Source organism: Sphaeramia orbicularis, chromosome 3 (assembly GCF_902148855.1).
Source record: "Sphaeramia orbicularis chromosome 3, fSphaOr1.1, whole genome shotgun sequence".
NCBI lineage: Eukaryota > Metazoa > Chordata > Actinopteri > Kurtiformes > Apogonidae > Sphaeramia > Sphaeramia orbicularis.
In genome coordinates, this window is record NC_043959.1 from 58,228,120 (window position 1) to 58,252,935 (window position 24,816).

The 24,816-nt window shown below is 36.6% G+C and overlaps 1 protein-coding gene across 3 annotated transcripts; it reads left to right on the top strand.

Annotated features, from left to right (window-relative positions):
• Nucleotides 1–757: 757 nt before the first annotated feature.
• Nucleotides 758–24,214, top strand: LOC115417164 (coiled-coil domain-containing protein 81). Of its 3 annotated transcripts, XM_030131175.1 has the most exons (16): nt 758–919; nt 1,006–1,067; nt 2,267–2,420; nt 2,516–2,700; nt 5,569–5,643; nt 5,729–5,903; nt 7,455–7,572; nt 10,406–10,505; nt 12,340–12,486; nt 15,385–15,483; nt 15,576–15,745; nt 15,843–15,921; nt 17,920–18,030; nt 18,204–18,313; nt 20,968–21,093; nt 23,774–24,214. In XM_030131175.1, exons 1-16 carry the CDS (start codon nt 844–846, stop codon nt 23,910–23,912), a joined length of 1,926 nt encoding a protein of 641 aa, XP_029987035.1. In that variant the 5' UTR covers nt 758–843; the 3' UTR covers nt 23,913–24,214. The 3 variants fall into 3 exon arrangements, 2 of the variants coding, with proteins under 2 accessions (XP_029987035.1, XP_029987036.1); XR_003935093.1 differs by lacking the exon at nt 23,774–24,214 and having other exon boundaries at nt 17,920–18,126; nt 20,968–20,991; XM_030131176.1 differs by lacking the exons at nt 20,968–21,093; nt 23,774–24,214 and having other exon boundaries at nt 17,920–18,121; nt 18,204–18,305.
• The last annotated feature ends 602 nt before the right edge of the window (nt 24,215–24,816 follow it).

The following is a 24,816-nucleotide window of genomic DNA, read 5'->3' on the forward strand; positions in this document are numbered from 1 at the left end:
ATTTAAATGTAGGTCTATTATCATATGATGCGATTTTTGATTATATACTTATATTAGCTATATCTTGTATAGCTATATATTATAATATGCCATGATTTTTTTTATTACAGATTTATATACATGATTTGTATATCTTCTTATATTATATAATTTTTGATTACAGGTTTATGGCCTGTTATACAATTTATATATATTATTATATGATTTTTGATTACAGGTTTATAGCCTATTATATGATTAATTACAGGTTTATAGCCTATTACATAATTTGTGTATATTATGTGATTTTTAATTACAGATTTATAGCCTATTATATGATTTGTATATATTATATGGTTTTTAATTACAGGTTTATAGTCTATTATATAATTTGTATATTATATTATATGGTTTTTAATTACAGGTTTATAGCCTATTATATAATTTGTATATATTATGTGATTTTTAATTACAGGTTTATAGCCTATTATATGATTTGTAAATATTATTATATGTTTTTTAATTACAGGTTTATAGCCTATTATATGATTTGTGTATATTATTACATGGTTTTTGATTATAGGTTTATATAATATGATTTCAGTTGCAGTATTCTGGGTTTGGATCGTGGCTTCATCTCTGTCTGTGCACCAGTCAGACAGGAGGAGGAGGGGGAGATGGACGACACGCAAAGTGCTGTTTTGTTGTAGTTTCCTGCGCAGTGACAGGTGGGGGGGGCACGCACCGGCAGGGGTGCATTACCAAGGGCAACCGCGTCTCCGGCTCGACCTGGTCTGTGTCAGCCGCAGTCGGACACGGACTCTCCGGGGTTTACACGGACTGTCCTTGAAAATAAGTAACAACATGACTGATATTCTGCGGCTGGTGACGGAGGCGGACAGACGGACACTGCCAACACTGTCACAGCTGTCGACAAACGGTGGGATCAAAACTTTGAACAATGGAAGTGACACTGAGCACAGAGGGACTCCTGCAGGTCAGAGTTCACATGTTCTGTTTTTACAGATATGGAAAGTATCTGGGCTGAGGTATCTGCCTACACTGAACACCAGATGATGGCGCAGAAGGTTAGTATCTATCTATCTATCTATCTCTCTCTCTCTCTCTCTCTCTCTCTCTCTCTCTCTCTCTCTCTCACCATGGGGTCCCGACCCCATGGTGGGTCGCCTTCAAATGGGGTAGCATGACACTTCTAGTAACTGATTAAAAAACAAACAAACAACTTACTAATTAAAACTATATGGTGAGTTGAGAGAGACAATCCCAATACATAAAACACATGACAAACTGAGTGTGAAACTGCAGCACTGTGGTTCTGTTCATCTGCCAAATGTTCATTGTGGTCAGTTTCAGATGCTGCAGCTCTTTCATAATTGATAGTTTCAGTTCTTGTTTGTTCAGTATTAATTGTCAGCCTTATAAATCCAAGCTGGACTGACTGGACAGATCCTGACCAAGGAAAATAAAATTCTCACTTTGTGCAGTAATCTACACCTGGCTTTTCTTCTTCCGTCCATAATAATGTACATTATATAGACTAAATGCCATCTTACCGTTTTTTTGCAACATAATATAGCAAACTATTACATGAAAACAAATTATTTTAGCAAAAAAAAAAAAAAAAAAAGTCATTTTTGAATGCCTGGTGTCACCAGAAACTTGTGATGTTAAAATGGGGTCGGGAACCACTGTTCTATCTATCTATCTATCTATCTATCTATCTATCTATCTATCTATCTATCTATCTATCTATCTATCTATCTATCTATCTATCTATCTATCTATCTATCTATCTGTCTATCTAATTGGTTAAAACTGCTCTGTACAAGTATAAGAAACAGTAGCAGGAAAGAAATGGTCGATATTGCAAAAAATACACCTAAATATGTGTATTAAAACACAATTATAAATGCATTTTGTACAATATGTACAAGACAAATATTATCAGTATGATTAGTAAAAGAACTGTACATGCATAGATGATTTCCTGTGTCATTCAGTGGTGCATTTAGGTGGAGTCAGTCTGAATGAACATGACTGACCAGCACATCATGGAGTGGGACAGAGGAACTGTCCACTATTGTTCTCATCTTGTCCAGTCTTGTCCTGATCTTGTCCAGTCTTGTCCTGATCTTGTCCAGTCTTGTCCAGTCTTGTCCTGATCTTGGACTCCACTGACCTCTCTGACACCACTGTCCTTGTGGATCAGCTTGTTGAGTCTGTTGGCATCAGCAGCTCTCATTACTCATCTATCTTATCATTTTAGGGGGTCCACCTGGCAGGACTAGGGACCTTTACCTTTTCTCAGCAGACGTTGGACATGGGGAACAAGTCCACAATGGTCCAAAGACCCATCTTCCTTGTGGCTGGGAAGCTGGTCCAGTCTCTGGGTTTAAAACAGGCCAGGCCTCTGGCTGCAGGTGAGGGGGTATATTCTAGTAGGTGACAGTTTTCTACCAGATCAAACAGTATCTGAGCTGCTTAAACACATTCTGTACTGTGTGTGTTCGGACAGTAACCCACCTCCCTGTGGTACAGCTGAACTACACAGCTGTGTCCACAGAGACTCCTTTCAGTCGAGAGGTAGTGGAGGGCTGTATCAGAGAAACTCTTCAGCTCCTTGTCAAGGCTTTGGTGTCTGAACAACATGTATTCCTCTCCTTCCCTGGAATTGGAGTCCTGTCTTTTAAGAACAACAAGGTAGACTGACTACTTATATTTCATTACATTCAAATTCAGAAAACTTTATTTATCCCATATGGCCAATTCTTTTGCAGCTTACCACAGACATCAGCCCACATCCAAAGTGCAATTTGACAAACATAAATACATCAGTGTACAAATACAAGATCTTTGGAAGCAACAACAAATAAATGCATTTACATAATCAACAATAAATAACACTGGTCAACAACAAATTTATTGTTTAAGTTTTTTGAGCTGATGTAGGATCATTTTGGTGCTGAATCCAAAAATCACATTCATTTTGCTCAATCAGGTCAACTTTCTGAACTATGCTACATATTGGCTTTTTAACATTTTTGCTTACATTTATGGGCATTTTCACATCATATGATACAAAATTATTTCATATTTCTTGCAATAAACAAGTTCTGAAGATTTCACTTTTGCCAATTTATGATTAATGGTTTTTTAATATTACAGGTGAATGAAATGGCTTTGACTAGAAGATCTTGCAAAAATAAGCCTGATGTATTCTGCTACATCTGCGGTGAATACACCATTGTACCTAACAGGAATCAAGTCACAAGTTTCATAAAGTGTGCTTACCAATCTTATTTTGGTATTAATTATTATATTTTGTGAGAAGATCAAATTTTTCTAAATCAAATTAGCACAAAAACCTGACCTGATTGAGAAAAACAGATGTCATTTTTGGATTTAGCGGTGCAAAATGGTCCTAATTCAGTTGAAAAACCTAGACAACTTCCAAAAAACATTTTTTTGTAACCCAGTGTAATCAATAAATACCAATGCAGACTAAAACACTAAAAGACCCTACTGGTTCTGCTAACATTAAAAAAAAAAAAAAAATCTCATTAAATGACTAAAATGGCTGCTGTCAGAGTTTAAAAGTGTGATAGCTGAAGGAATAAAAGATTTTGAATATCTGTTGGTTCTCCTCTGAGGTGCATGGTAAAGCCGGTGTGCAGGTATCAGAACAAACTTCTTACACAACACATGGTGAGGACTCCTTATGATGATATCTACACAGCAAAAAGTGGAGAGTTGACTCAACTCCCACAGAGTTGATTTTAACTCTTTTTCAGAGTTTATACAGGTCCACACTTTACAGAGTTAAATTAACATTTTCATTGAAGTTAATTATTTAACACTATGCCAGAGTTCCCTTTTTAACTCAGAAACTTGAGTTAACTTAACACTGACTGATTTAACTACCAACACTCACAAGAGTTCATAAATGGTAAATGGACTGAACTTATACAGCACATTTTCTACATCTTCATGGTGCCCAAAGCGCTTCACAGTTCCTCACATTCACACACGCTCATACAGGGACATCAGAGTCTTGCCCAAGGACACTTTGACACATGGATAGTCAGAGCCAGGATTTGAACCGCAGACCCTTTGGTCATTGGACAACCCACTCTACCAACTGAGCCACAGCTGCCCTTCATAATTGCACTGACCTGGGTTAAATTAACCCATATGGATTTATTATTTGCACTGTCAGAGTTTCTCCTTTAGCTCAAACAGAGTTAAATTAACTCCATGAAAGTAACAAAAATAACACTCATTTTACTTAATTTTCACTCTGAAAGTAGTGTTAATTTTAATCACAAAAAAGTGAATCCATTAAAAATGACTTAAAATTCAATGTGAACAGGATGATTCAAAGAAAGCTGACGCATTTTTTTTTTTAGAACATTTATTTTTCTTCTTTTTTCTCTCTGACAGTGACAGTCTGATAGAAATTGCACAGGTTCACCTGATTTGAAATGCAGGGGCCAGGCTAATTAACTATGGAGAGACGCAAAACAACACTTCTCCTGAGTTAATTCCCACAGGCTTGACTAACTCTTTTCATTAACCCCAACTCCAAGTGACATGTAACTCAGAGTGAGTTAAAACTACACTTTAACAGTGAAAATTGACTCAAATGTTTAACCCTGAAATTTCAACTCTCCAATTTTTGCTGTGCACTTTCCTCACAACCTGAAGCTCCCAGAGGGAAGACAAGTCTCTTAGTCTGACTCCGATGATCTGGGAGCATATTTTTACGATGGCGTGCAGACTGTTCTTGTCTTTCATAGTTAAAACATTGAACCAACAGATAAAACAAAATGTTAGAAGGCTTTCAAAATCTTACAAAAGATTGTTTCACATTAACCCTTTCATGCACACTGGTCACTACAGTGGACAGCTATTCCTCTCTTGTTAAATTCATGGGTTTTGTTGTTTTAGTTTCATATCATCCAACACAGTGGACACTTAATGCATCATCCCATACACTGCAATTCACACCATTACTGTAATTGTTGTTCTTGATAAACCTGATCTGCAGTAATATGCTTTAGTGTAAATCAATTGTTAACTGTTATAAGACTAATAATAAAAGTTGTCTTAATCAAAAAGTTGGGTTTTTTTTTTTTTGCATATCATCTCCATGAAGTGAGTAATAACTAGTATTAGAGTATGTTAAAATGTGAGAAAACATCAGCTGCATGAAAAATGTTATTATTTCATAGTTTTCACACAGTATATCACTTTCAGATGATGGGTTTTAAATACATGTTTCTTTGCTTCAAAAATTAAAGGCATGGTGTTCAGCAGAGTGGACATTTTTGTAACTCCATGAAAAATAAGTTCATTTAAAAAAAAAAAAAAAAAAAAAAATCACCGTTTTTTCATGCCTAAAGAGGAATAAAAACAGTAAAAAAAAAAAAAAAAAAAAAAAAAAAAAAAAAAAATATATATATATATATATATATATATATATATATATATATATATATATATATCAACTAAGGATCTCATAATTCATGCATGAAAGGGTTAAATTATAATCTAATCTGTTATCCAAAGGTGCGGATGAAGTTCAGCAGAGGATTTATTAATGCCATGGATGGAACTGGGAGGCTGCTGTTAACTTTTAAGAATGTGAGTAGGTTTATATATGTGATTATGTTAGCACAGTGTCATTAATGTACCATATATTTATAAAAATGCTCGTTTGGCCCTCTAGAGACCAGGGAGCAGTGCCTCTTTAGTGTCTGGTGGACTGTCCAGGCTTCAGAGGCCACAGACGGTCAACCCCATCACCCTTCCAGCTGTCTACTCACCTCAGCCCGAGCACAAAGACAGAGATGGAAAGTGTTTGTCACCAGCCCCTGACCAGAGGAATACAGGAGGTGAAAAAGGTAGCATTTATGTAAATAGGACACTGAATTGGATCCAAATTGTAGCAGCCCTTAGCATCAATGAAACGGCGTAGAGTTCGACTGGTGCAAATCTTTATTTCATCATCATGCACCGTGAAACTAAAACACAAACATTTGTACATCAGTTATTTTACAGAGTTTACTTAGGTTACATTTTCTTTAAAAGTACAGACATTACAAACAAGACATATTACTCATAATTAAAATTGTAATTTAATACACACATTTCAAACAAAAGAACAAAACATGCCACTACAATTAATTAGTACATACCTTGCTCTGCCTACCAAGGGTGCAAACTCCTCACTCATCCAGTGTATAACAGGTATGCCAACCAAACTGCACTTTAACAAAAACAAACAAAAAAAACAATTCCACATGACTGTCAAGCTTGATATTTGTTCAAAATAATGTGTCAAACAAATTAAACTCAAATGTTTTTCCTGCTCACCTCACTTCTCTGTTCAGCACAGTCCTGCTCTGCTCTGTGGCAACCCAAATGCATGTGGCAATCAGCCTCATTATATCCCAAAAAGGGGATGTGGCAACAATAAAACAAAATGGGAAGAAAATCCAACAGAAACCAAAAATAAATTAAAAAAAAAAAAAAAAAAAAAAGGAAGAAAAATCCAAAATAATAAACCTATCAACCGGCCACTAACACAAATCATGGTCAATCTCTCCTGTCATCTCTTAATATTTTGTGAAAAAGGTGTTTACGTTTTGGACTGAACTGGATTTTCTGTAGCTGTGGGTTTCCATGTGGTCATGAAGACACTTCCCTTCCTTAATCCAATAGCTTGTGTCATTTTTAAAAAAAAGACAATTCAATATTATTTTTGTTACATTTAGTGAAGTATACTTGCACTTCAATCATCCGGTGTAACAAATATTTTACCGATAATTTTTCAGCAATATTTACCCTTTAACCCATAAACATCCAGTGCTACTTTAGTGTCAGTTCCCAAATAACATTTTCTCTATATTTAACCTTTCTTAAGAGATTTATCACCATCTATTATAAAAGTATCATTCGTATTTTGCATTTTATCAGTATAAATCCGATATTTTCCTGTATTTAATTCACTGATCATGAAGATGTTCATAAAAGATCAGATTAAAGTTGAGGGTTATTATATCAAAAACAAAGAACAGTGACTTTTTCAGTAAAATATATCATTAACTGAACATAAACCCAGTGTGTCCATCCACTGTCATTGATCCAAGTCCATGGGTTTTACTGGTGAATCAATGTTGTAGAAGATGACGCTGTTTCCACGGTAACTATGGAGCCTCTGAACATCCAAATGAGTCATATCTGATGACCATGAAAAGATGAAGAACTGCATTTTACACCAATTATTTACATGTATTGATAGGATTAGTGGGTCAACAGGCATTAAACAGTTTAGATCAGTCAATGCATTTGGTCGGTGCTGGATGTTTGGGTCTTCATGGGTTAAAAGAGAAACAAAAAGGGGAAATCTGCACTCTAGAAAAAGAGGCTGAGTGTTGTGCGTCTCTCTACAGAAGTATCCAGGCAGCACCAAGAACTGAAATCCCATCAGACACTGCAGCCTGTGAAGACGAATGCTGTCAACCCGTCCGAAGAATGGAACCCAGAACCTCCAGTGAAGCCTACAGACAAGTACACACAAGCAATACACTCAACAGGCACACTATGGAGGGGTTCAGTTTGCAGTGCACAGATCTGTTGTTGCAGGTAAATGATTCTGTGAGAGCTGAGAAGTCCGAGGTGGTCCTGTATTGTTTTCAGCCCGAGGATGAGTCCAGCTCCATCAATGATGCACAACTACCGGTTGGACAGATTCCTCCTCTGTCATCACCACTTCAGCTTGCAGGCACACAGCTCTGATCTGTATCGTGGTGAAAAAGTAATCAAATTACAAATTCACCCAGCCACATTAACCCTTTCATGCATAGGCCACTCCAGTGGACAGTTCTTCTCCAGCTGTTCTCTTGTATGTTCATGGGTTTTGATGTTTTAGTTCCAGATCAGCCAACACAGTGGACACTTACACACCATCCCATACACTGACATTCAGACCATTACTGTAACTTTGCTGTTCTTGATAAACCAGATCTGCACTAGCATGTTTAAGTGTAAATCAATTGTTATTTGTTAGACAAGAAGGTTTTTTTTTTTTTTGCATATTATCTCCATGAAGTGAGTAATTACTAACATTAGAATATGTTAAAATGTGAGAAGACATCAGATTAGCAGCATTAAAAATGTTTTTATTTCATTGTTTTCATCTCACTTTCTGATATTGGGTTTTAAACATATGTTTGTTTACTTCAAAAATTGAATGCATGGATATTTTTGTAACTCCATAGGAAAAAAAAACGATCACATTGTTTTTTTTCATGCCTAAGGAGGAATAAAACACTGAAGAAAAATCTGTACTAAGGTTCTCACAGTTTATGCATGAAAGGGTTAAAGTATAAGGCAGGGGTGTCAAACATGCATCCCGGGGGCCAAATGCGGCCCGCCAAAGGGTCCAGTTTGCCCCCTGGGATGTTTTTGCCAAGTGCAAAAATTCCACAGTCTTGAATTGAATTAAGCAAAAAAAAATTTAGCTTGAATTAAGAGAAAAATCTTGAATTAAGCAAAAAAAAAAAAAAAAAAAAAATCTTCAGTTAATTTAAAAAAAAATCTTCAATTAAGCTAAAAAAAAAAAAAAAAATCTCAAATTTAGCAAAAACTCTTGAATTAAGCCAAAAAAAAATCTTCAAGTAAAAAAAAAAAACTCTTGAATTAAGCCAAAAAAAATCTAGAATTAACTTTTTTTTCTCTTTGTTTTAGTGAAAAAAATAACATTAAATTATGAAAATATTTACATTTACAAACTATCCTGTAACACTAAAATGTGAATAACCTGAACAAATATGAACAACCTGAAATGTTTAAAGAAAATTCTGCACAATTTTAACAATTTTTCTGCCTGTTCCTCAGTGTTTAGTGTCTTTGTAGATCTGATCCATAATGCACATGGACAAATGATAAGTTGAGGAATAATATTGTTAAAATTGCACTAAATTTTCTTAAATTTTTAAATTTAAATTTCATTTTTTTCAGTTTTTTTTTTTTTTTGCATAGTTTATAAAAGTAAGTATTTTCATAATTTAATGTGTTTTTTTTACACTAAAGCAAAGACAAAAATTTGGAGTTGTCATTATTTATAGGTTATTATGTTATTATTTTTCAGGTCCGGCCCACTGCAGATCAAATTTAGCTGAATATGGCCCCTGAACTAAAATGAGTTTGACACCCCTGGTATAAGGCATCACCACTGATGACTATATTCATGATTAGGGCCACTAATTCTGCCATTATCTTCATGAAGTCCCAAACCTCACGCTCCTTTTGCAACTAATAGTGGATGTAGTTGACTCACCCCATGATTACAAGATACTGAGAAGGAATACAGACATTTTTTGTTACATTTATTCATCTTTTGTCACAATAATTACTTTGTGAATACCCAATAAACTCGAATCAGTAATGTTTATTTTGCTTATATTAAAAAAATCGCTTTAGTGCAGTGGTTTCCAACCTTTTTTGGCTCATGACCCCATTTTAGCATCACAAATTTCTGGCCACCCCAGATATTTAAAACAGACTTTTTTTTGCTAAAATTAAGTTATTTTTGATCATGTAAGTTTGCTATACTGTGTTACAAATAAATGTTAATTTTAGACGACATTTAGTCTATATAATGTATGTATATTATTATGGACGGAGGCAGTAAATCCAGGTGTAGATTACTGCACAAAGGGAGGATTTTATTTTCCTTGGTCAGGATATGTACAGTCAGTCCAGCTGTGATTTACAAGGAGGACAATGAATACTGAACAAACAAGAACTGAAACTATGAATTATGAAAGAGCTGCAGCATCTGAAACTGACCACAATGAACATTTGAAAGAAAAACAGTACCACAGTGCTTCAGTTTCAGCTTCAGCGTTTGTCATGCCTTATGTGGGGTTTTTTTTGTCTCTCTCTACTCACCATATATTTTTTTATTATTAAGCCATTTAATTTTTTTTTTTTTTTTAATCAATTACTAGAAATATCAGGCAATCCCATTTGAAGTCCAGGTGACCCCATGTGTGGTCCTGACCCCAAGGTTGAAAAACACTGCTTTAGTATGTTCTTGTTGTGCATTCAGTATAACAAGTCAAACAACACTGAGTTCATGTTTACTGTTTGTTTACTGTTGCTGTGGTAACAATAACTCTTCTTGTGGCCCATACGTTGGAGTTTTTTGACTCTGACCATTTGTATTATAACTCAAACCATCTGTGCCCTTAATCCAGAGTAATATATGTGGAGAATAACATATTGTATTATTGATTTATTTGTATGTTACATTATTAAATAATCCACTCTGGTGTAAAAGGATCAAACTAACCCTTAAGTGTAGAAAAAAGTGATTCTCATCAGTCTACTGTTATAGGTGCAGGCCCAACACCCCTGTTTCACAGTCAGTGGCAGCTCCTAAAGTGGAAGACCCTCTTGTGAACATGAGCTGCTCTGGCCACACCCGCGCTGGACAGGTGAGAAACCATATGGGATATGGACCTGAAGGAGTACTGGCCTAATATGGAGCAGGAAAATGCATGACAGGCATCATGTATGTTTAAAAGGGTTTAAGTCATTGATAGGTTTCTGGTCTAAAATATTTGACTGGTTCTCCGGTGCGATGCCTATAAAAGGCCTCTTCAGCCTGAACCAGGACTTGCTATTTTTGGCTGTTCTCAGACTATCGGGAATATACCTGCAATACTACAGCATCCACTAGAACTTGAAATGATAATCACTAAGAGGCTGATATTAAAAGAACGGAAGTCTCCAAATCCTCCTTTTCTAATGTGGGTCAATGATATGTGGTCATTAATACAGATGGAAAAGCTCAGGTCTTTGAGGACATGTTCTGTGGATACTTTTCAAGTGCTTGAACTCTTTTTGTATTGTTTATTTTATATGTTTATACCAGTGACTGTCCTCTGCCTCTGCCCCTCTTTCTTTCTTTAAGTAAGGACTGGCTGGTTGATTAATTAATTAGGTGTCACACACATCTGAGCCTTTGTTTTTTGTGTTTTTCTGTCCTAATATAACTCATTCATTCATTCATTTTATCCTCACTAGGGTCACAGGGGTCGCTGGAGCCTATCCCAGCTACTTATGGGTGAATCCAATCTTCTTAACATCTTAACATAACCGAAAACTGCAAAATAAAATAGAAAAAAAAAAAAGGCTTTAAGGAAAATAGATTGGGAAAGATCAGGATCTTCAGCAAAGTCAGGCCAACATTATTAATACTGTTCTGTCAAGAAATACTTTGTGGATTATGGAGAAAATCAGAACAAAACAAAATGAACAGTTGTGGGAGTGATCTAGGGGTATGATTCTCGCTTGGGGTGCAAGAAGTCCCAGGTTCAAATCCCAGACAAGCCCCCAAATTATGTTACGCCCCAGCCTAGGGGTTCACCAGGGCGAACATAATGCGCTCAATTTGTTCCCTCCCAGCTCCCAAGCACACACGTCAGTCAAAAAACTAAAATTCACAATATTTATTTTCAGTATTCTGCTCAACAACTAAGGAAGGGTTAGGGGAGGGAGCAGCTAAAACAACAAACAAAATATCTTCTTTTACAATTTAAACTAAATTACCTACTCAAAATAAATGCACGAAATAAAATACAGCAAACTTGCCTAAACTTCCTAACCAAAAACAGGAGAAAAGGTGAAACAAAAAAGAGCCGACCTCCCCTACCTGAAAACGGTTCAATGTAACAAAACTATTTACAACCATAAATGTACAATCGAATTATCACACGAAGACTGATGGTCACATACACGAACACAGGGTTGGAAGCTGGCAGGAGGCAAGAGAGAGCGAGGATGGAAGCTCCAGAGCCATCTTTAAAGGGGCCAGGCAATCATGCTCCACCAATCAGAAACTTGCAACAAACAGACACAAAAGGGGCACAGCACACCTACAGGACGGGGGAGAACACACACACTAAACAGAAAACACATACATATACATATAAATAGACAAATTATGACCCAGGGTCATAACACTCAAACCGATTGTTCACTTAAATGTGATTTATTGGTTAATTATAAGGTTAGTCGTTGAAACTTATAAAAGGCTTTTAATCATTCTTTGGTGTAACTCAGAAACACAAAAAGTGAAGCAGCCAAGATTGCAAAGATGCAACTTGAGTCACTGCCAAAAAATCTGTCCACGACTGTAGACGTAGACAGGTTTTAACATCAGAAACATAACCATCAACACCTGGATGCATAGTGCATATGTAGACATCTGCAGGACAAACACTGGATGAAGTGATGTTGTATTTTGTGTCCTTGTCCCTGTCGTAGGAGTTGTGTTACCTGTGCATGCAGCGAGCCAAGAGAAACGTTCCAGTGTACGTGAGGGAGGAGAGGCAGGTGGACGAGAAAACTCAGGAAAAGCTGTTACTCCTAAAAGAGCAAGAGAAAGACAGACAGCACATGGAGAGAGAGCAGGTATTTGTTCATCTATTTTTAAGTGTTTGTGTTGATAATAGTCGGGGCTGGAGGCCATATGTTTTCAGGTTGTTAGTTGTGTCTGAGTTGTCATGAGTCGCTCTCTGCATTATTGGGATTTCTTCTAATTTGGTGCAGATGTTCACTTGGACGTGAACTGATTTGATTTTGACGGTCATAAGGTCAAGGTCATATCAAGATTTCATGCACCAATTGAAAAAATGAAAATATGAAAATGAAAAAAAACCCAAAACACATGTATAACAAGTTAAAATGATAAACTGTTGTTATTTTATATAGAAAAGCTTATAGTTAATCTTTGTTGTAACATTATTCTGTAAAAGAACATTTCTGGTCATTAATCAACTCTGTAGAAATCATCTCTAAGTGAAGGCAGCATGTCTCTCACAAGACATAATCAATCAATCAATCAATCAATCAATCATATTACAAAATTCTAATCATTTACAAGATACCTTTTGTAATAGGACATCCCAGAAACAGTCCTCAGCTTATAAATGGGGGCTCTTAAACATGTGATAAGAGACACAATTTACATTATAATCTTTAATAAATTCAAATGTTCTAAATAACTACAAACAGTTTTAAAATAGTTGCCTATCTACCTAAAGCTGATTCATTTCCTTTTCCTGAGTCCTGTTGTGGTCAGCATATTCTAATATTCTCAGATAATTTAATAGTCACATTTGGGGCTTTATCCACATTAAATAAAGAATTTACATGATTCATTGGATGCATTAAGTACATGTCAATGATATAACAATAATTCAAATAACAATATGTACATGATGTGAATCTGGCCAGAGGTGATGGACTGTAAGTCTGGGTATCAGTGTGGGATATATGGTTGCAAAACACTGGAGAAGATCTGTATCTCTTTCTGATGACTGTAAGGTGAATATCAAACTACTAATACTACTTACCTACAGATGATTAGCTTTGTTTAACCCTTTCATGCATACTGGTCACTCCAGTGGACAGCTATTCTCCAGCTGTTCTCTTGTATATTCATGGATTTTGTTGTTTTAGTTCCATATCAGCCGACACAGTGGACACTTAAACATCATCCCATACACTGACATTCATCCCATTACTGTAACTTTGCTGTGTTTGATAAACCTGATCTGGAGTAATATGTTTTAGTGTAAATCAATTGTTATTTGTAAGACAAAATGTTTTTTGTTTGTTTGTTTGTTTGTTTTGCATATTGTCTCCATTACGTGAGTACTAACTAGCATTAGAATATGTTAAAATGTAAGAAAACATCAGATTAGCAGCATTAAAATGTTTTTATTTCAGTGTTTTCATCTCAAGTTCTGATATTGGGTTTTAAAAACATGTTTCTTTACTTCAAAAATTAAATGCATGGACATTTATGTAACTCCATGAGAAACAAAAATGGATCGCAAATTTTTTTTTCATGCCTAAGTCGGAATAAAAACACTCAATAAGAAAATCTTGACTAAGGTTCTCATAATTTATGCATGAAAGGGTTAACCCTTTATAGCGCACTCATAGAAATACATAGAAATAGTGTGTTATTGGAGGACATAATAAGAATGTATTCCTTCTTTGACATTTTTCAATTTTTTTATAATGTAGGAAATCAAGGTCAGTGAAGTTACTGTATTTGGTTCCTTACCCATAAGTGGCAAAAAAATATAAAAAATCCAATAAATAAATAAATAAATAAATAAATAAATATATATATATATATATATATATATATATATATATATATATATATATATATATATATATACACACACACACACACACACACACACACACACACACACACACACACATATATATATGTATGTATGTATGTATGTATGTATGTATGTATGTGTGTGTGTATATATATGTATATATATATGTATATATATGTGTGTATGTCTATATATATATATATATATATATATATATATATATATATATATATATATATGTATGTATCTATATATACATTTATATAATACACAAAAAACACATGTAAGGTGAAAAGAACATGTATTTTAGAACATTCGACCAACATGTGTGCAGATTCAGACCCCTGTCCACATCCACATTATCCCTTTGAACATCATTCCTTACATTAGTACCATTACTGCATGGTACCAAACAAAGTAGGTCCACTCACTGTTCATGCAGAGGTGGACCTTACAGACCCTGCAGACCACATTGGACCTCAGATTGTTGACTCACTGTCCTCACTGGAACTGTTGCTGTCGCTGTCTTGTAATGTATGTAGAAATGACCAAAAATAGTCACTTATCATGCTGTTTGTGACCCTGACTTCTGCTATTAAAATGTCACTTTACTTGAATCTGCAGTATGTAAAAGTGAAATATAGGGGTTCAGTGAAGCATGTTTATGGGACTGAAACATGCTGGAGGACCTGAGGTGAACTGAAGTGGATTTGGCTACACTGACAGGCCCAGATGTTGATCTTTATTACCCATATGTATGTTTAACTACACTCATGATTAAGATGGTTTTTTGCAGGGGATTTCTGTCTTGTGTTTAAAGCAAAAACATGAAATCGACAAAATAAGAAGCAGAATAAAGATAAATGTCAAACCTCAAATTGTTCTTACCCAAATCACATAAAAACAAGGACAAGTTAGAGGTGGATCCACAGGTGTTGGGGCCAGAAAGCTGTGGAAACCCTAATCTGTTCTGAACTGCTGGACACATGGGACGTTAAAATTAAACAATTTCAAGTGCCTTGCAGGTTGTTTTGCCAATATTATTTTACGGTTCAATAAAGTAGATTGGGAAATCCTTAACGATCTCTGAAAAAAGTCTTTTTTTTTTCATTGCCCTTCATTCAATATCAGGATGAAGTCATTTTAACGTACTCTTATCTGGCAGGCGAAGCTGAACGAGCAGCGTGAGCATGCCAAGCAGGTGGCTGTTTTCAACTTGCACATGTCACAGAAGAAAGAACAGACACACTGTCCTCTGTATCCTGTGAGTAGAAGCTATGAGCTGATGTCCAACTCTTTTTTCCAGTAGCAGCAGCCCATTAGATTCAACGTCTCCTTTGGGCTGCTTGTGTTTAGACATCATTCATCTTCCCATCTCGACCCCTCACTCCTGCCAGGAAGATTAAGCAGTGTCACTACATGAACGAGCTTCAGAGTCAGATAGAGAGTCGACGACAGCACGAGGCACAGGACCAGCAGAATCGACTTCTAAATGAGCATCTAGACCAGGTCCAGCTGGCCCAGGAGTAAGTCCGTACTTATGCTGCTGCTGCTCAAACACCTTAAACCGTGATCTGTGGTAATAAAGCTTTGAGTAATCTGGTGTGTTTTTGTGTGTTCTAGGATAGCTTTACAAAAGGCCCAGCAGCTCCAGCAGAAATACAAACGGACTGAGCATTACAAGAGGGCTTTGGACACTCAGGCAAGAAAACACATCGAAAAGATGCCATGATTTATGCTGATTTCTTTTCAGTGTTTACTGTTTTCACTCCTGAAAGATGCAGTGAAAACTCTAAAAGAAATACAGCCTCTGTAAGTCTCTCTTTGATGTGAGACTGTGTACAGCCACAGTCATGTGCCCCTCCGTGCAGATGTTTTTACGTGACATTTTGTTGTTCATGTTGACGAATCATTAAAGGTGCAGGAGACTTTCGTGACCAATTTTTCATCAGATCTGTAAAACCTCAGTCATAGCCTAAGTATCACAAATCTCTAAGTCTTTCTGTGATTACACACCTGAATCTCTTGCATTACGGTGAACAATTTCTTAGTGCCATCCAAGATAAGCAAACCGTGTGTTTACATCCAGACCCGGGAGGTAACTCAGGCATCTTCGGAATTTTGTCGCAATGTGGGAAATGGAGCCTCGTGCAGCCACCTGACGGCGGCAGCTGCTAAAGACATGACGCGGAAACGGCAGGAGCTCCCTTCCCTCTATGCATATTCCTCCAGCCGTTTCTGCGTTTCAGACGTGTCCACATGTTTGTTTCATTCATATAATATCATATGGTCACGCTGCTGCTGCTGCTGCTGCAGGTGGCTGTGCGAACCTCCCTTTCCCACAATGCACGTCGCGATAAAATTCCAAAGATGCTCGAGTTACCTCCCGGGTCTGTTTGTAAACACGTTTTGTTTATGGTGGATGGCACTTCAAAATTGTTCACTGTAATACAAGAGATTCAGGTGAGTAATCACAGAAAGTGTAACAGATAGAGTTTCAGGTTGTCAAGTTGCTATGGCAACACAGCAGTTTATTAACCTGATTATTATATTTTAGATTTTTTGGGTTAATTTTATTTTGCACTTCATTATTGAAATATCTGATTTGTTGTAATTTAAGTTGTTTTGTAAGTCAAGTAAGTATTTGTAATAAGTAAGTTCGTCCTGGTCAAAGGTCATGTACAGTCATGTGGCCTCAACACGTAAGCGAAGGACAACGCGGGAGGAAAGGACGGATCTGGCGGGTCTGAACAGAGAAAACTCTACTCCGTCCCATTTTTCTGTTGGTTATCCAGGCGAACACGGTAACAGTGACTTTTAATTTATGTTTACAGTGTTGTGTATGAATGACATTTAAGTGAAACATTGTTTAATTTTCTGTTTGTATTTAGTTTTCACTGTGTTTTCACGGTGTACCACCTATCTTCTGTGAAGAATAAATTTGCTGTGGACATCAGTACGAAGCGTGGACACGTTTAATAACCAGCAGTTATAGGAAGACTTACAGATTCGTGATACTTAGGCTATGACTGAGGTTTTACAGATTTGATGAAAAATTGGTCACGAAAGCCTCCCTCACCTTTAAGCATCTTTTGACACTGTGGTGACATCTGCAGTAGTCTTTGCCATCGTGTGCTGGGGAGTGGGGAGTACAGACAGAGACAGAAAGAAACTGAATAATCTGGTTAGGAGAGCCGGTTCTGTCTTGGGCTGCCTGCTGGACTCCATGGAGGAGGTGGTGGACAGAAGGATGCTGGCCAAACTAGCATCCATCATGACCAACCCCTCCCACCCCAGTGTAAGAAGGAGCAATTCCGTACATCCTTCCTCCCCACAGCCATAACAGTTCTCAGTAACCCCCCCGCCCACATATCACACCGTTTACATGTGCAAATATAATGTAAATATGTATTTAATATCTAAATTTAAATCTAAATGTATATAAACACTTGCTTTTTCTCTTTATATTCTAAGTTTCACAAGCGTATGTTTTCTGTTTTCTGTCTTTCCGGTACTTTATTTTTGTATTTGCTGCTGAAAAATTTCCCCATAGTGGGATCAATCAAGTCTTTCTTATCTTATTTTAAAGGAAGCAGAACAATGAGGTTACCGCCCATCCTGCCAGTCAAAGGCCCACCGCCCACAAAAACATGCTAAGGCTTGATTTACAAGTTTTTCATTATAAACTTTTGCACTTTAGGTGGGGGATAAAAAATGCAAGGAACTTCCTGTTTGCCAGCCTGACATTCCCCTGTTCAGTAACTGCGGAACAACGACCAGAAACAACGAGAGCCGAGACCGAGCGCAGAAGGTCATCTCTGATTCTAATTTCAACTGCCTGCATTTTTATTAATAGATGTCACGCCATGTTTATACAAACCACTGAACAGAGTCCTGTCACTGTAGTGTATGTCTTTAGTAGTAAATTAATGGTCTTTATCCTGAACTTGGATGATGTGTCATTTTTTCCCCATATATTGTCAGCTTTTCCAGGTGAACTTCAGTGTGGCCTCTCAGAGGAAGAAAGATGAACTGGATGACCGGCAAGAACAGCTGGAGAAGGAGAGGGAAATGATCAAACGCAACCGAATGGAGTAAGTAAAGCAGTTTGAGCAATGTACATCAATAACACTGGTCTACGAGGAAAATGCCTCCAGAATAAAAGTAATGAAATTTTACCACATGAGAGTCACTGATAAAGAAAAATCAAGTCAAAAATGCTGGTTGGCTGAACTTTCTAAGATACAGCCTTGGGTCAAAATGTGAAATTCAAGAATTAACGAGAGAATGGGTTTGACTCAAAAGGAATATTTGTCTCAGAACTACGAGATCTTCTTCAAAACACTGTCTGCACATTAGAATACATTCACTTTACAGGTTCTATTTAGTGGAAGATTTATAAAACTATTCTATAAATGTACATAAACCAACATATATGTGTAATAACACTTTATCATATACCTTGAAAACATCAGCAAACCAGCACTTTTTTGTCATTTATTTTCCAATTAATCTTATTAAAATACATAACATTTAGCACATTTAATCTCTGAAGCAAATCATTTCTAAAAAATTGTAGACCAGTGTTATCTATCTACATACATGGAGTTGAGTTTGACTGGTAAAATTTGATACTCAACATCCACTTGTGCATTTTACCGGTTTTAATTTTCAGGGATGAGGTATAAGATGAGATCATTATGATGCTTTGTTATCAAGGAGACCTGTACAGAGTACTTTTCATTTTGTCATTTTTTCCCCCAACACACATATATGATTATTACATTTTTACACAAAAAAATAGAAACTTTCATTTGTCATTTTTTACATTTTATGCGCAGCATCTGAATCCAAAACATTCCAGTTCTGGGCGTTAAATTGAAGTCAGACTGACATTTTGATATGATTAACTGTGTCGCTCTAACTTCAACTGTAAGTGTTAAATGGAGAAAAAAGATGAGGAGTAAATATGATCTGATCATTGTTGTTGTTTGACAAATATTCTTTAGACTCACAGTTGTTTTTGAAGTGATGTTAAATACTTTTTTTTTTTTAAAACAGCAAACACAAATTACAGCACCAAGATATATTTAGAATCAAAAACAGGTCAGGTATATTTTAATCATGTGTTTTTGTTTTTTTTTTAGTTTACAGCAGTCCTCACACTCAATACAGAAAACACATCTGATGTGCAATAAGTTTCCAAGGAAACAGTGCAACAACAGAATGTATGCTTGTGTGTGAGTGATGGGTTTCTGCTTGTTTTTTCTCCTATTTATTTTAGCTGCTTTTATTTGTATGTGTGTTTTTATAGTAGGTTTTGTATAATGCACAGATTGGATGGCATTTTTAGTTTTGTTGTACTTGTTACAATGACAATAAAGATATTCTATTCTATTCTGTGCTTTTTTTAATGCTAATATTTTAAATCAAATTTAATTAAATCAAATTGTAATTATAAAGAGCCAAATCATAAAATTATCTCATGACACTTTACACTGACAGCTGGTCAAAACCAGAGTCGGGTTAGGATTAGGGCTAATCCATTTAATTGTAAATATTATGGGAGGATCAAACTTAACAAGTGGTGCCAGGCAGAACAAACCCCGCCCCTCACATATATTTCTCCCATTATAAGTGAATGGAAATATTTTTATTTTATTTTATTAAGAAAATTTAACTTTGACCTACCTTTACCAAAATGTGACATCAGATCCAATAAGCTGATGATGATGCTGCTGCTGCTGATGGCGGGGGTGACAGCTGACTGGTCCCCCCCACCCCCCACCCCCGGTCCAATCACTGACCACCCCCACCCCAGTCCGACAAAGGAAAATATAATACTTTTCTATAGCCTTTGTGCTTTTCATCTTAATAGAATATTTCATTTGAATAGTCAGCAGAGTCTTTAAAAATTATGTGTAAAAGTAAAATGAGGCGCAGTGGTCACAGATTTGCATCTGAACACTTTAGATATTGAACTAACATGGGGTTTAAAGCTTTACTGTGACTGCCCAGATAGCAAAGAGATACTGGGACGGATCTGGAACAGAATCGCACCCCGACTCGGCCTGAAACCGTTTGGCAGATCCGTCCCAGTGTCCAAACGCACATCGGGCCAAAACAGGTACTGCTCCAAAACGGATCTTCTACAGAAACAGTCCAGCTCTGGCCCAGCTCCATTCAATCACATCTGGAATATACACAAGAATCATGTTGGCCCAGATTCATATTACGATTCTGGTCCAGATCAGCATCACAACTTTGAAAATCAGTCTTGGTTGTGTGATGGGAGACTGTTCTGGGCCGAGTCTGTCAGCCAGCACAACTCTGGAACTGCTAGAGAGCTGAAAGACGGATCAGATGCAGACTCGGTCCAAAGTCAGAAAATGGATGTAAGCTATAAACAGATGTAAAGGCTTTAATGCAGATCTGGCCCAAAGGTAACTGCTATCTGGGATGGCATCTATTCTGAGTCAGTGGCAATCTATAAACCCAATTTGGTATCAACTGAACCGATGGTTTTGCTACTTAAGTATTAACAAAGAAAGAAAGAAACAAACAAACAAACAAACCAAACTAAAAACAATACTTCTTGCCTCCTCCTTTGTGGGGCTGGTTAAAACACACTGTGTAAATGACGTCTCCTGGGGGACTCACAGTGCCTTCATGGGCCAACAGGGGTCCTTCGCCCATAGTTGATGCAAGCGTAAAAGCACGTGTCTCTCTGTGTGTAAATGTTTATTAGGCTGATTCTGGACCACATTCATCGATTTGAGAGGAAGCAGAACATCAGTAAGTCCCTGGAGGATGATTGGAGTCGCAGTATGAAGCTCAAACACCAACGAGACCATGAGGAGAGGCGCTTCTTAAGGTGTGTAGATGATCTGGGATCTTTTTATTTATTTATTTTTATTTAACCTTTATTTAACCAGGAAGAAAATCCCATTGAGATTAAGAACCTCTTTTCCAAGGGAGTCCTGGCCAAGAGGCAGCACAACACATAGTTACAAAATACAGTTACATTATACAGTTACAACATACAGTAATTTACAGGACCAGTCAACCTATGTAAAATATGTGCAAGTCATTGAGATATTCTCTAACACTCTGAGTTTGGATTTAAAAGCATTCAGAGAGATCAGTTCAGTCAGTTTCCAGTCTCTTAGCAACATTTTCCATGAGCAAGGAGCAGAGTATACAAATGCCCTTTTACCCAGCTCTGTACGGGTAAATGGCACAAAGAGGAACAAATGCTTATTTGATCTCAGACAATAAGATTCAATACTTCTTCTTGTTATTAAACTACAGATGAAGGGAGGCAGTAGCCCAAGTATGGCCTTGTAAATAAAAGTGTACCAGTGTCCCATCCTCCTAGTGGATCTGCCTACATCACTGCCTACATCCACTAAATATCATAAAACATACAATACTTGCTTGATTTTGAGCAAATGTATTATTGTCCAATGACAGTTAGAAATGACTAAATTAGATAAATAACATGTGACAGAAAAGAACTTGATCATGTTCAGGAATGTACAAAAAAATAAAACAACCTGTCAGTGTGTTCTTTTAATCTGATCATATTCCTTGATCACAACATTACTGGATGTTCCTCTGCTCTGTTCAGTATCATGTCTGTCTTCATGTAAATCCGCCTGCTTCTATCTATCTTCTTTCACTATCATTGTCCATTGTATAGACAGAGCCTTAGATGAGTTTGGAAACAATACGTCTATAAAAGGCTCAAATGAGGAGAGCAATTGAACTTTGTTACGTTCCTGACATGTTCTGTTTCAAGGTTGTAGAAGAAAAAATGTTGTGAACGTCCTGTAGCTGTATGGAAGTAGATGAATAAGGTCTGAATACAATACAAATAATCTAATGTTATTGTGTGTCATAATTTTAACTCATTTTACACCAGATAAAGCAACAGATGTCAAAAATCATCAGAAATCAGTGTGTCTGAGGAATTACATTTTAATGTCAGGTTGTTGAAAACATGAGGCTTGAGAAGAATGGGTCCAGTTGATACTTGGTTGACTTTGGGGTGAAGGAACCATTAGATAAACTAGAAGTACTCAGAGAGCGCAGACCTCCGCTAAGGCAGATAAGTGCCCCCCCCCCAATATTTGTCTGTCTGTTTGTTTATTTGTTTGTCTGTCTGTCTGTGTGCAAGATAACTCAAAAAGTTATGGATGGATTTGGATGAAAATTTCAGGAATTGTTGATACTGGCACAAGAAACAAATGATTAAATTTTGGTGGTGATCGGGGGGGCACTTATCTGCCTTGTCGGAGTTCTGCGCTCTCTTTTCTAGAAAAGCACACGTAGAGCGCAGACCTCCACCAAGGCAGATGAGTGCCCCCCCGATCACCACCAAAATTTAATCATTTGTTTCTTGTGCCAGTATCAACATTTCCTGAAATTTTCATCCAAATCCGTCCAGAACTTTTTGAGTCATCTTGCCAACAGACAGACAGACAAACAAACAGACAAACCAACGCCAACACAAACTTGACCTCCTTGGAGGTAATCGGATGATAAACCCAGAGGGCACTGCAACAGGAAATCATTCATGGTGAATCATCCTGTTGTGAAAGATTGATGCCTTGCTTTAGCACTTTAGTCTTCCGTAATTTCCCAGTTTGGGATAAAGTAAGTAAGTAAGTAAGTCATAAGTCACCTGTCTGTCTCTCTCTCTCTTTAACAAAATGATGAGGGTTCTTTGATTAAAGGCCTAAATTTCTTATGCACTGATTCCGTGGTTTGGATGTAATAAAATCTAGATCAGGGGTGTCAAACTCATTTTAGTTCAGGGGCCACATTCACCCCAATATGATCTACGGTGGGCCGGACCAGTAAAATAATAGCAGTGAAAAAAGTAAAATTACATTATAATATTTGCATCTACAATGTTTCCATAAAAGTCTGAAAAACATGAACAACTTGAAATGTCTTAAGGAAAACAAATGCATTTTTAACAATATTCTGCCTCATTTGATCAGTTTATCGTTTACACATATGTATTACAACTTACATTACAATTACAAATACACAAAACATTTAGTAACAGGCAGAATATTGGTGAAATTGCATTTACTTGTCTTAAGACATTTCAGGATGTTCATATGTGTTCAGGTTATTCACCTTTTTTTTGTAAAAGGATACTTTGTTAATGTACACATTTTCATGTAATTTTACTTTTTTACACTAAAACAAGGATAAAAAATCTGTATTTGTCATTATTTATGGGTTATTATGATACTATTTTACTGGTCTGACCCAAATGAGGTCTAATTGTTCCGTGTGTGGAACCTGAATTAAAATGATTTTTACACCATTGATTGTTAATATCTTCAGTGTAATTTTTGCATTTCACTAATTCATCCTACGGGCCAGATTGGACCCTTTGGCGGGCCGGATTTGGCCCCCGGGCCGCATGTTCGACACCTGTGATCTAGATGAAAAACATGTGGTCCACAACAAACAGGGCTCCCATCACTCAGGAACTGTAACCTGTGGTGTGTGTTTTCTTGGGTGCTTTGGCTCAGGTCTGCTGGTCAGCTCCTGGTGGATAAGCTGACAGAGTACAGACGATGCTACCAGTGTAAGAGGAGGACCAGCAACTGTGGAGAAACCAACATCTGGAAGGACTCTAATTATGCTTCTGGTTCACAATTTATGATCTAATAAACTGTTGAACCAACTGGAGCACACCTATAATTCAGTCCTTGTAATTCCACACATGAAGTGATTCCAAATGATACTGAGGTTGTTGTGGTTTGCTGGTTGCACTATTTCATGTTTCTTTGCAATTTTACACATTCACACACACAAAATGGCTCTAGTTGATAACAGTGTTCTTTTTTCTTAATAAAATAGAGTATGTACATGAGGCTGCACTGACTGCATTTCATCTGACAGGTGTTGTATTAAAGGGGTCATATGTAGTATATCTGTTCCAAACTCTAACAGCAGGGGTAAGTCATAAATAAGAGGAAAGAAAACATCAATGAATCAACACAATCAATCAATCAAAGTTTATTTATACAGCACTTTACAACAACATGAAGAAGACCAAAGTGCTTTACATCTAAAAGTATGATTAAATTATAAGATTGAAACAGTTTAGTCAAATACCATAAATACACGTAACTAAGTGTCCACCAACTGTATCACTCACTGAATTAAGTATAAAGCTTATTGTTTACACACATCTGTATTATAGTATTATCGAGGTTTCTTCTTCAAACAAAAGCTTATGTCAGTCCATCAATAAAACCCAGGGTCTTATAGTCTTCATGTGCTCCATCAGCTGATAGTTTACATTATAGCTCTGTTCGCTTAGCTCTGCTTTTAGCAGAGGTGTCAAGTAACAAAGTACAAATACTTCATTAACTTACATTGATATAAATTTTGGTTATCTATACTTTACTGGAGTAATTATTTTTCAGCCAACTTTTTACTTCTACTCCTTATATTTTAAAAATAGCCTCTTTACTCCTATTTCATTTGGGCTTGTTTTCATTCCAGCTTGTCATTGTTCAAATTTAAAAAAAAAAAAACAAAAACAGATAAATGGCACCATACAGAT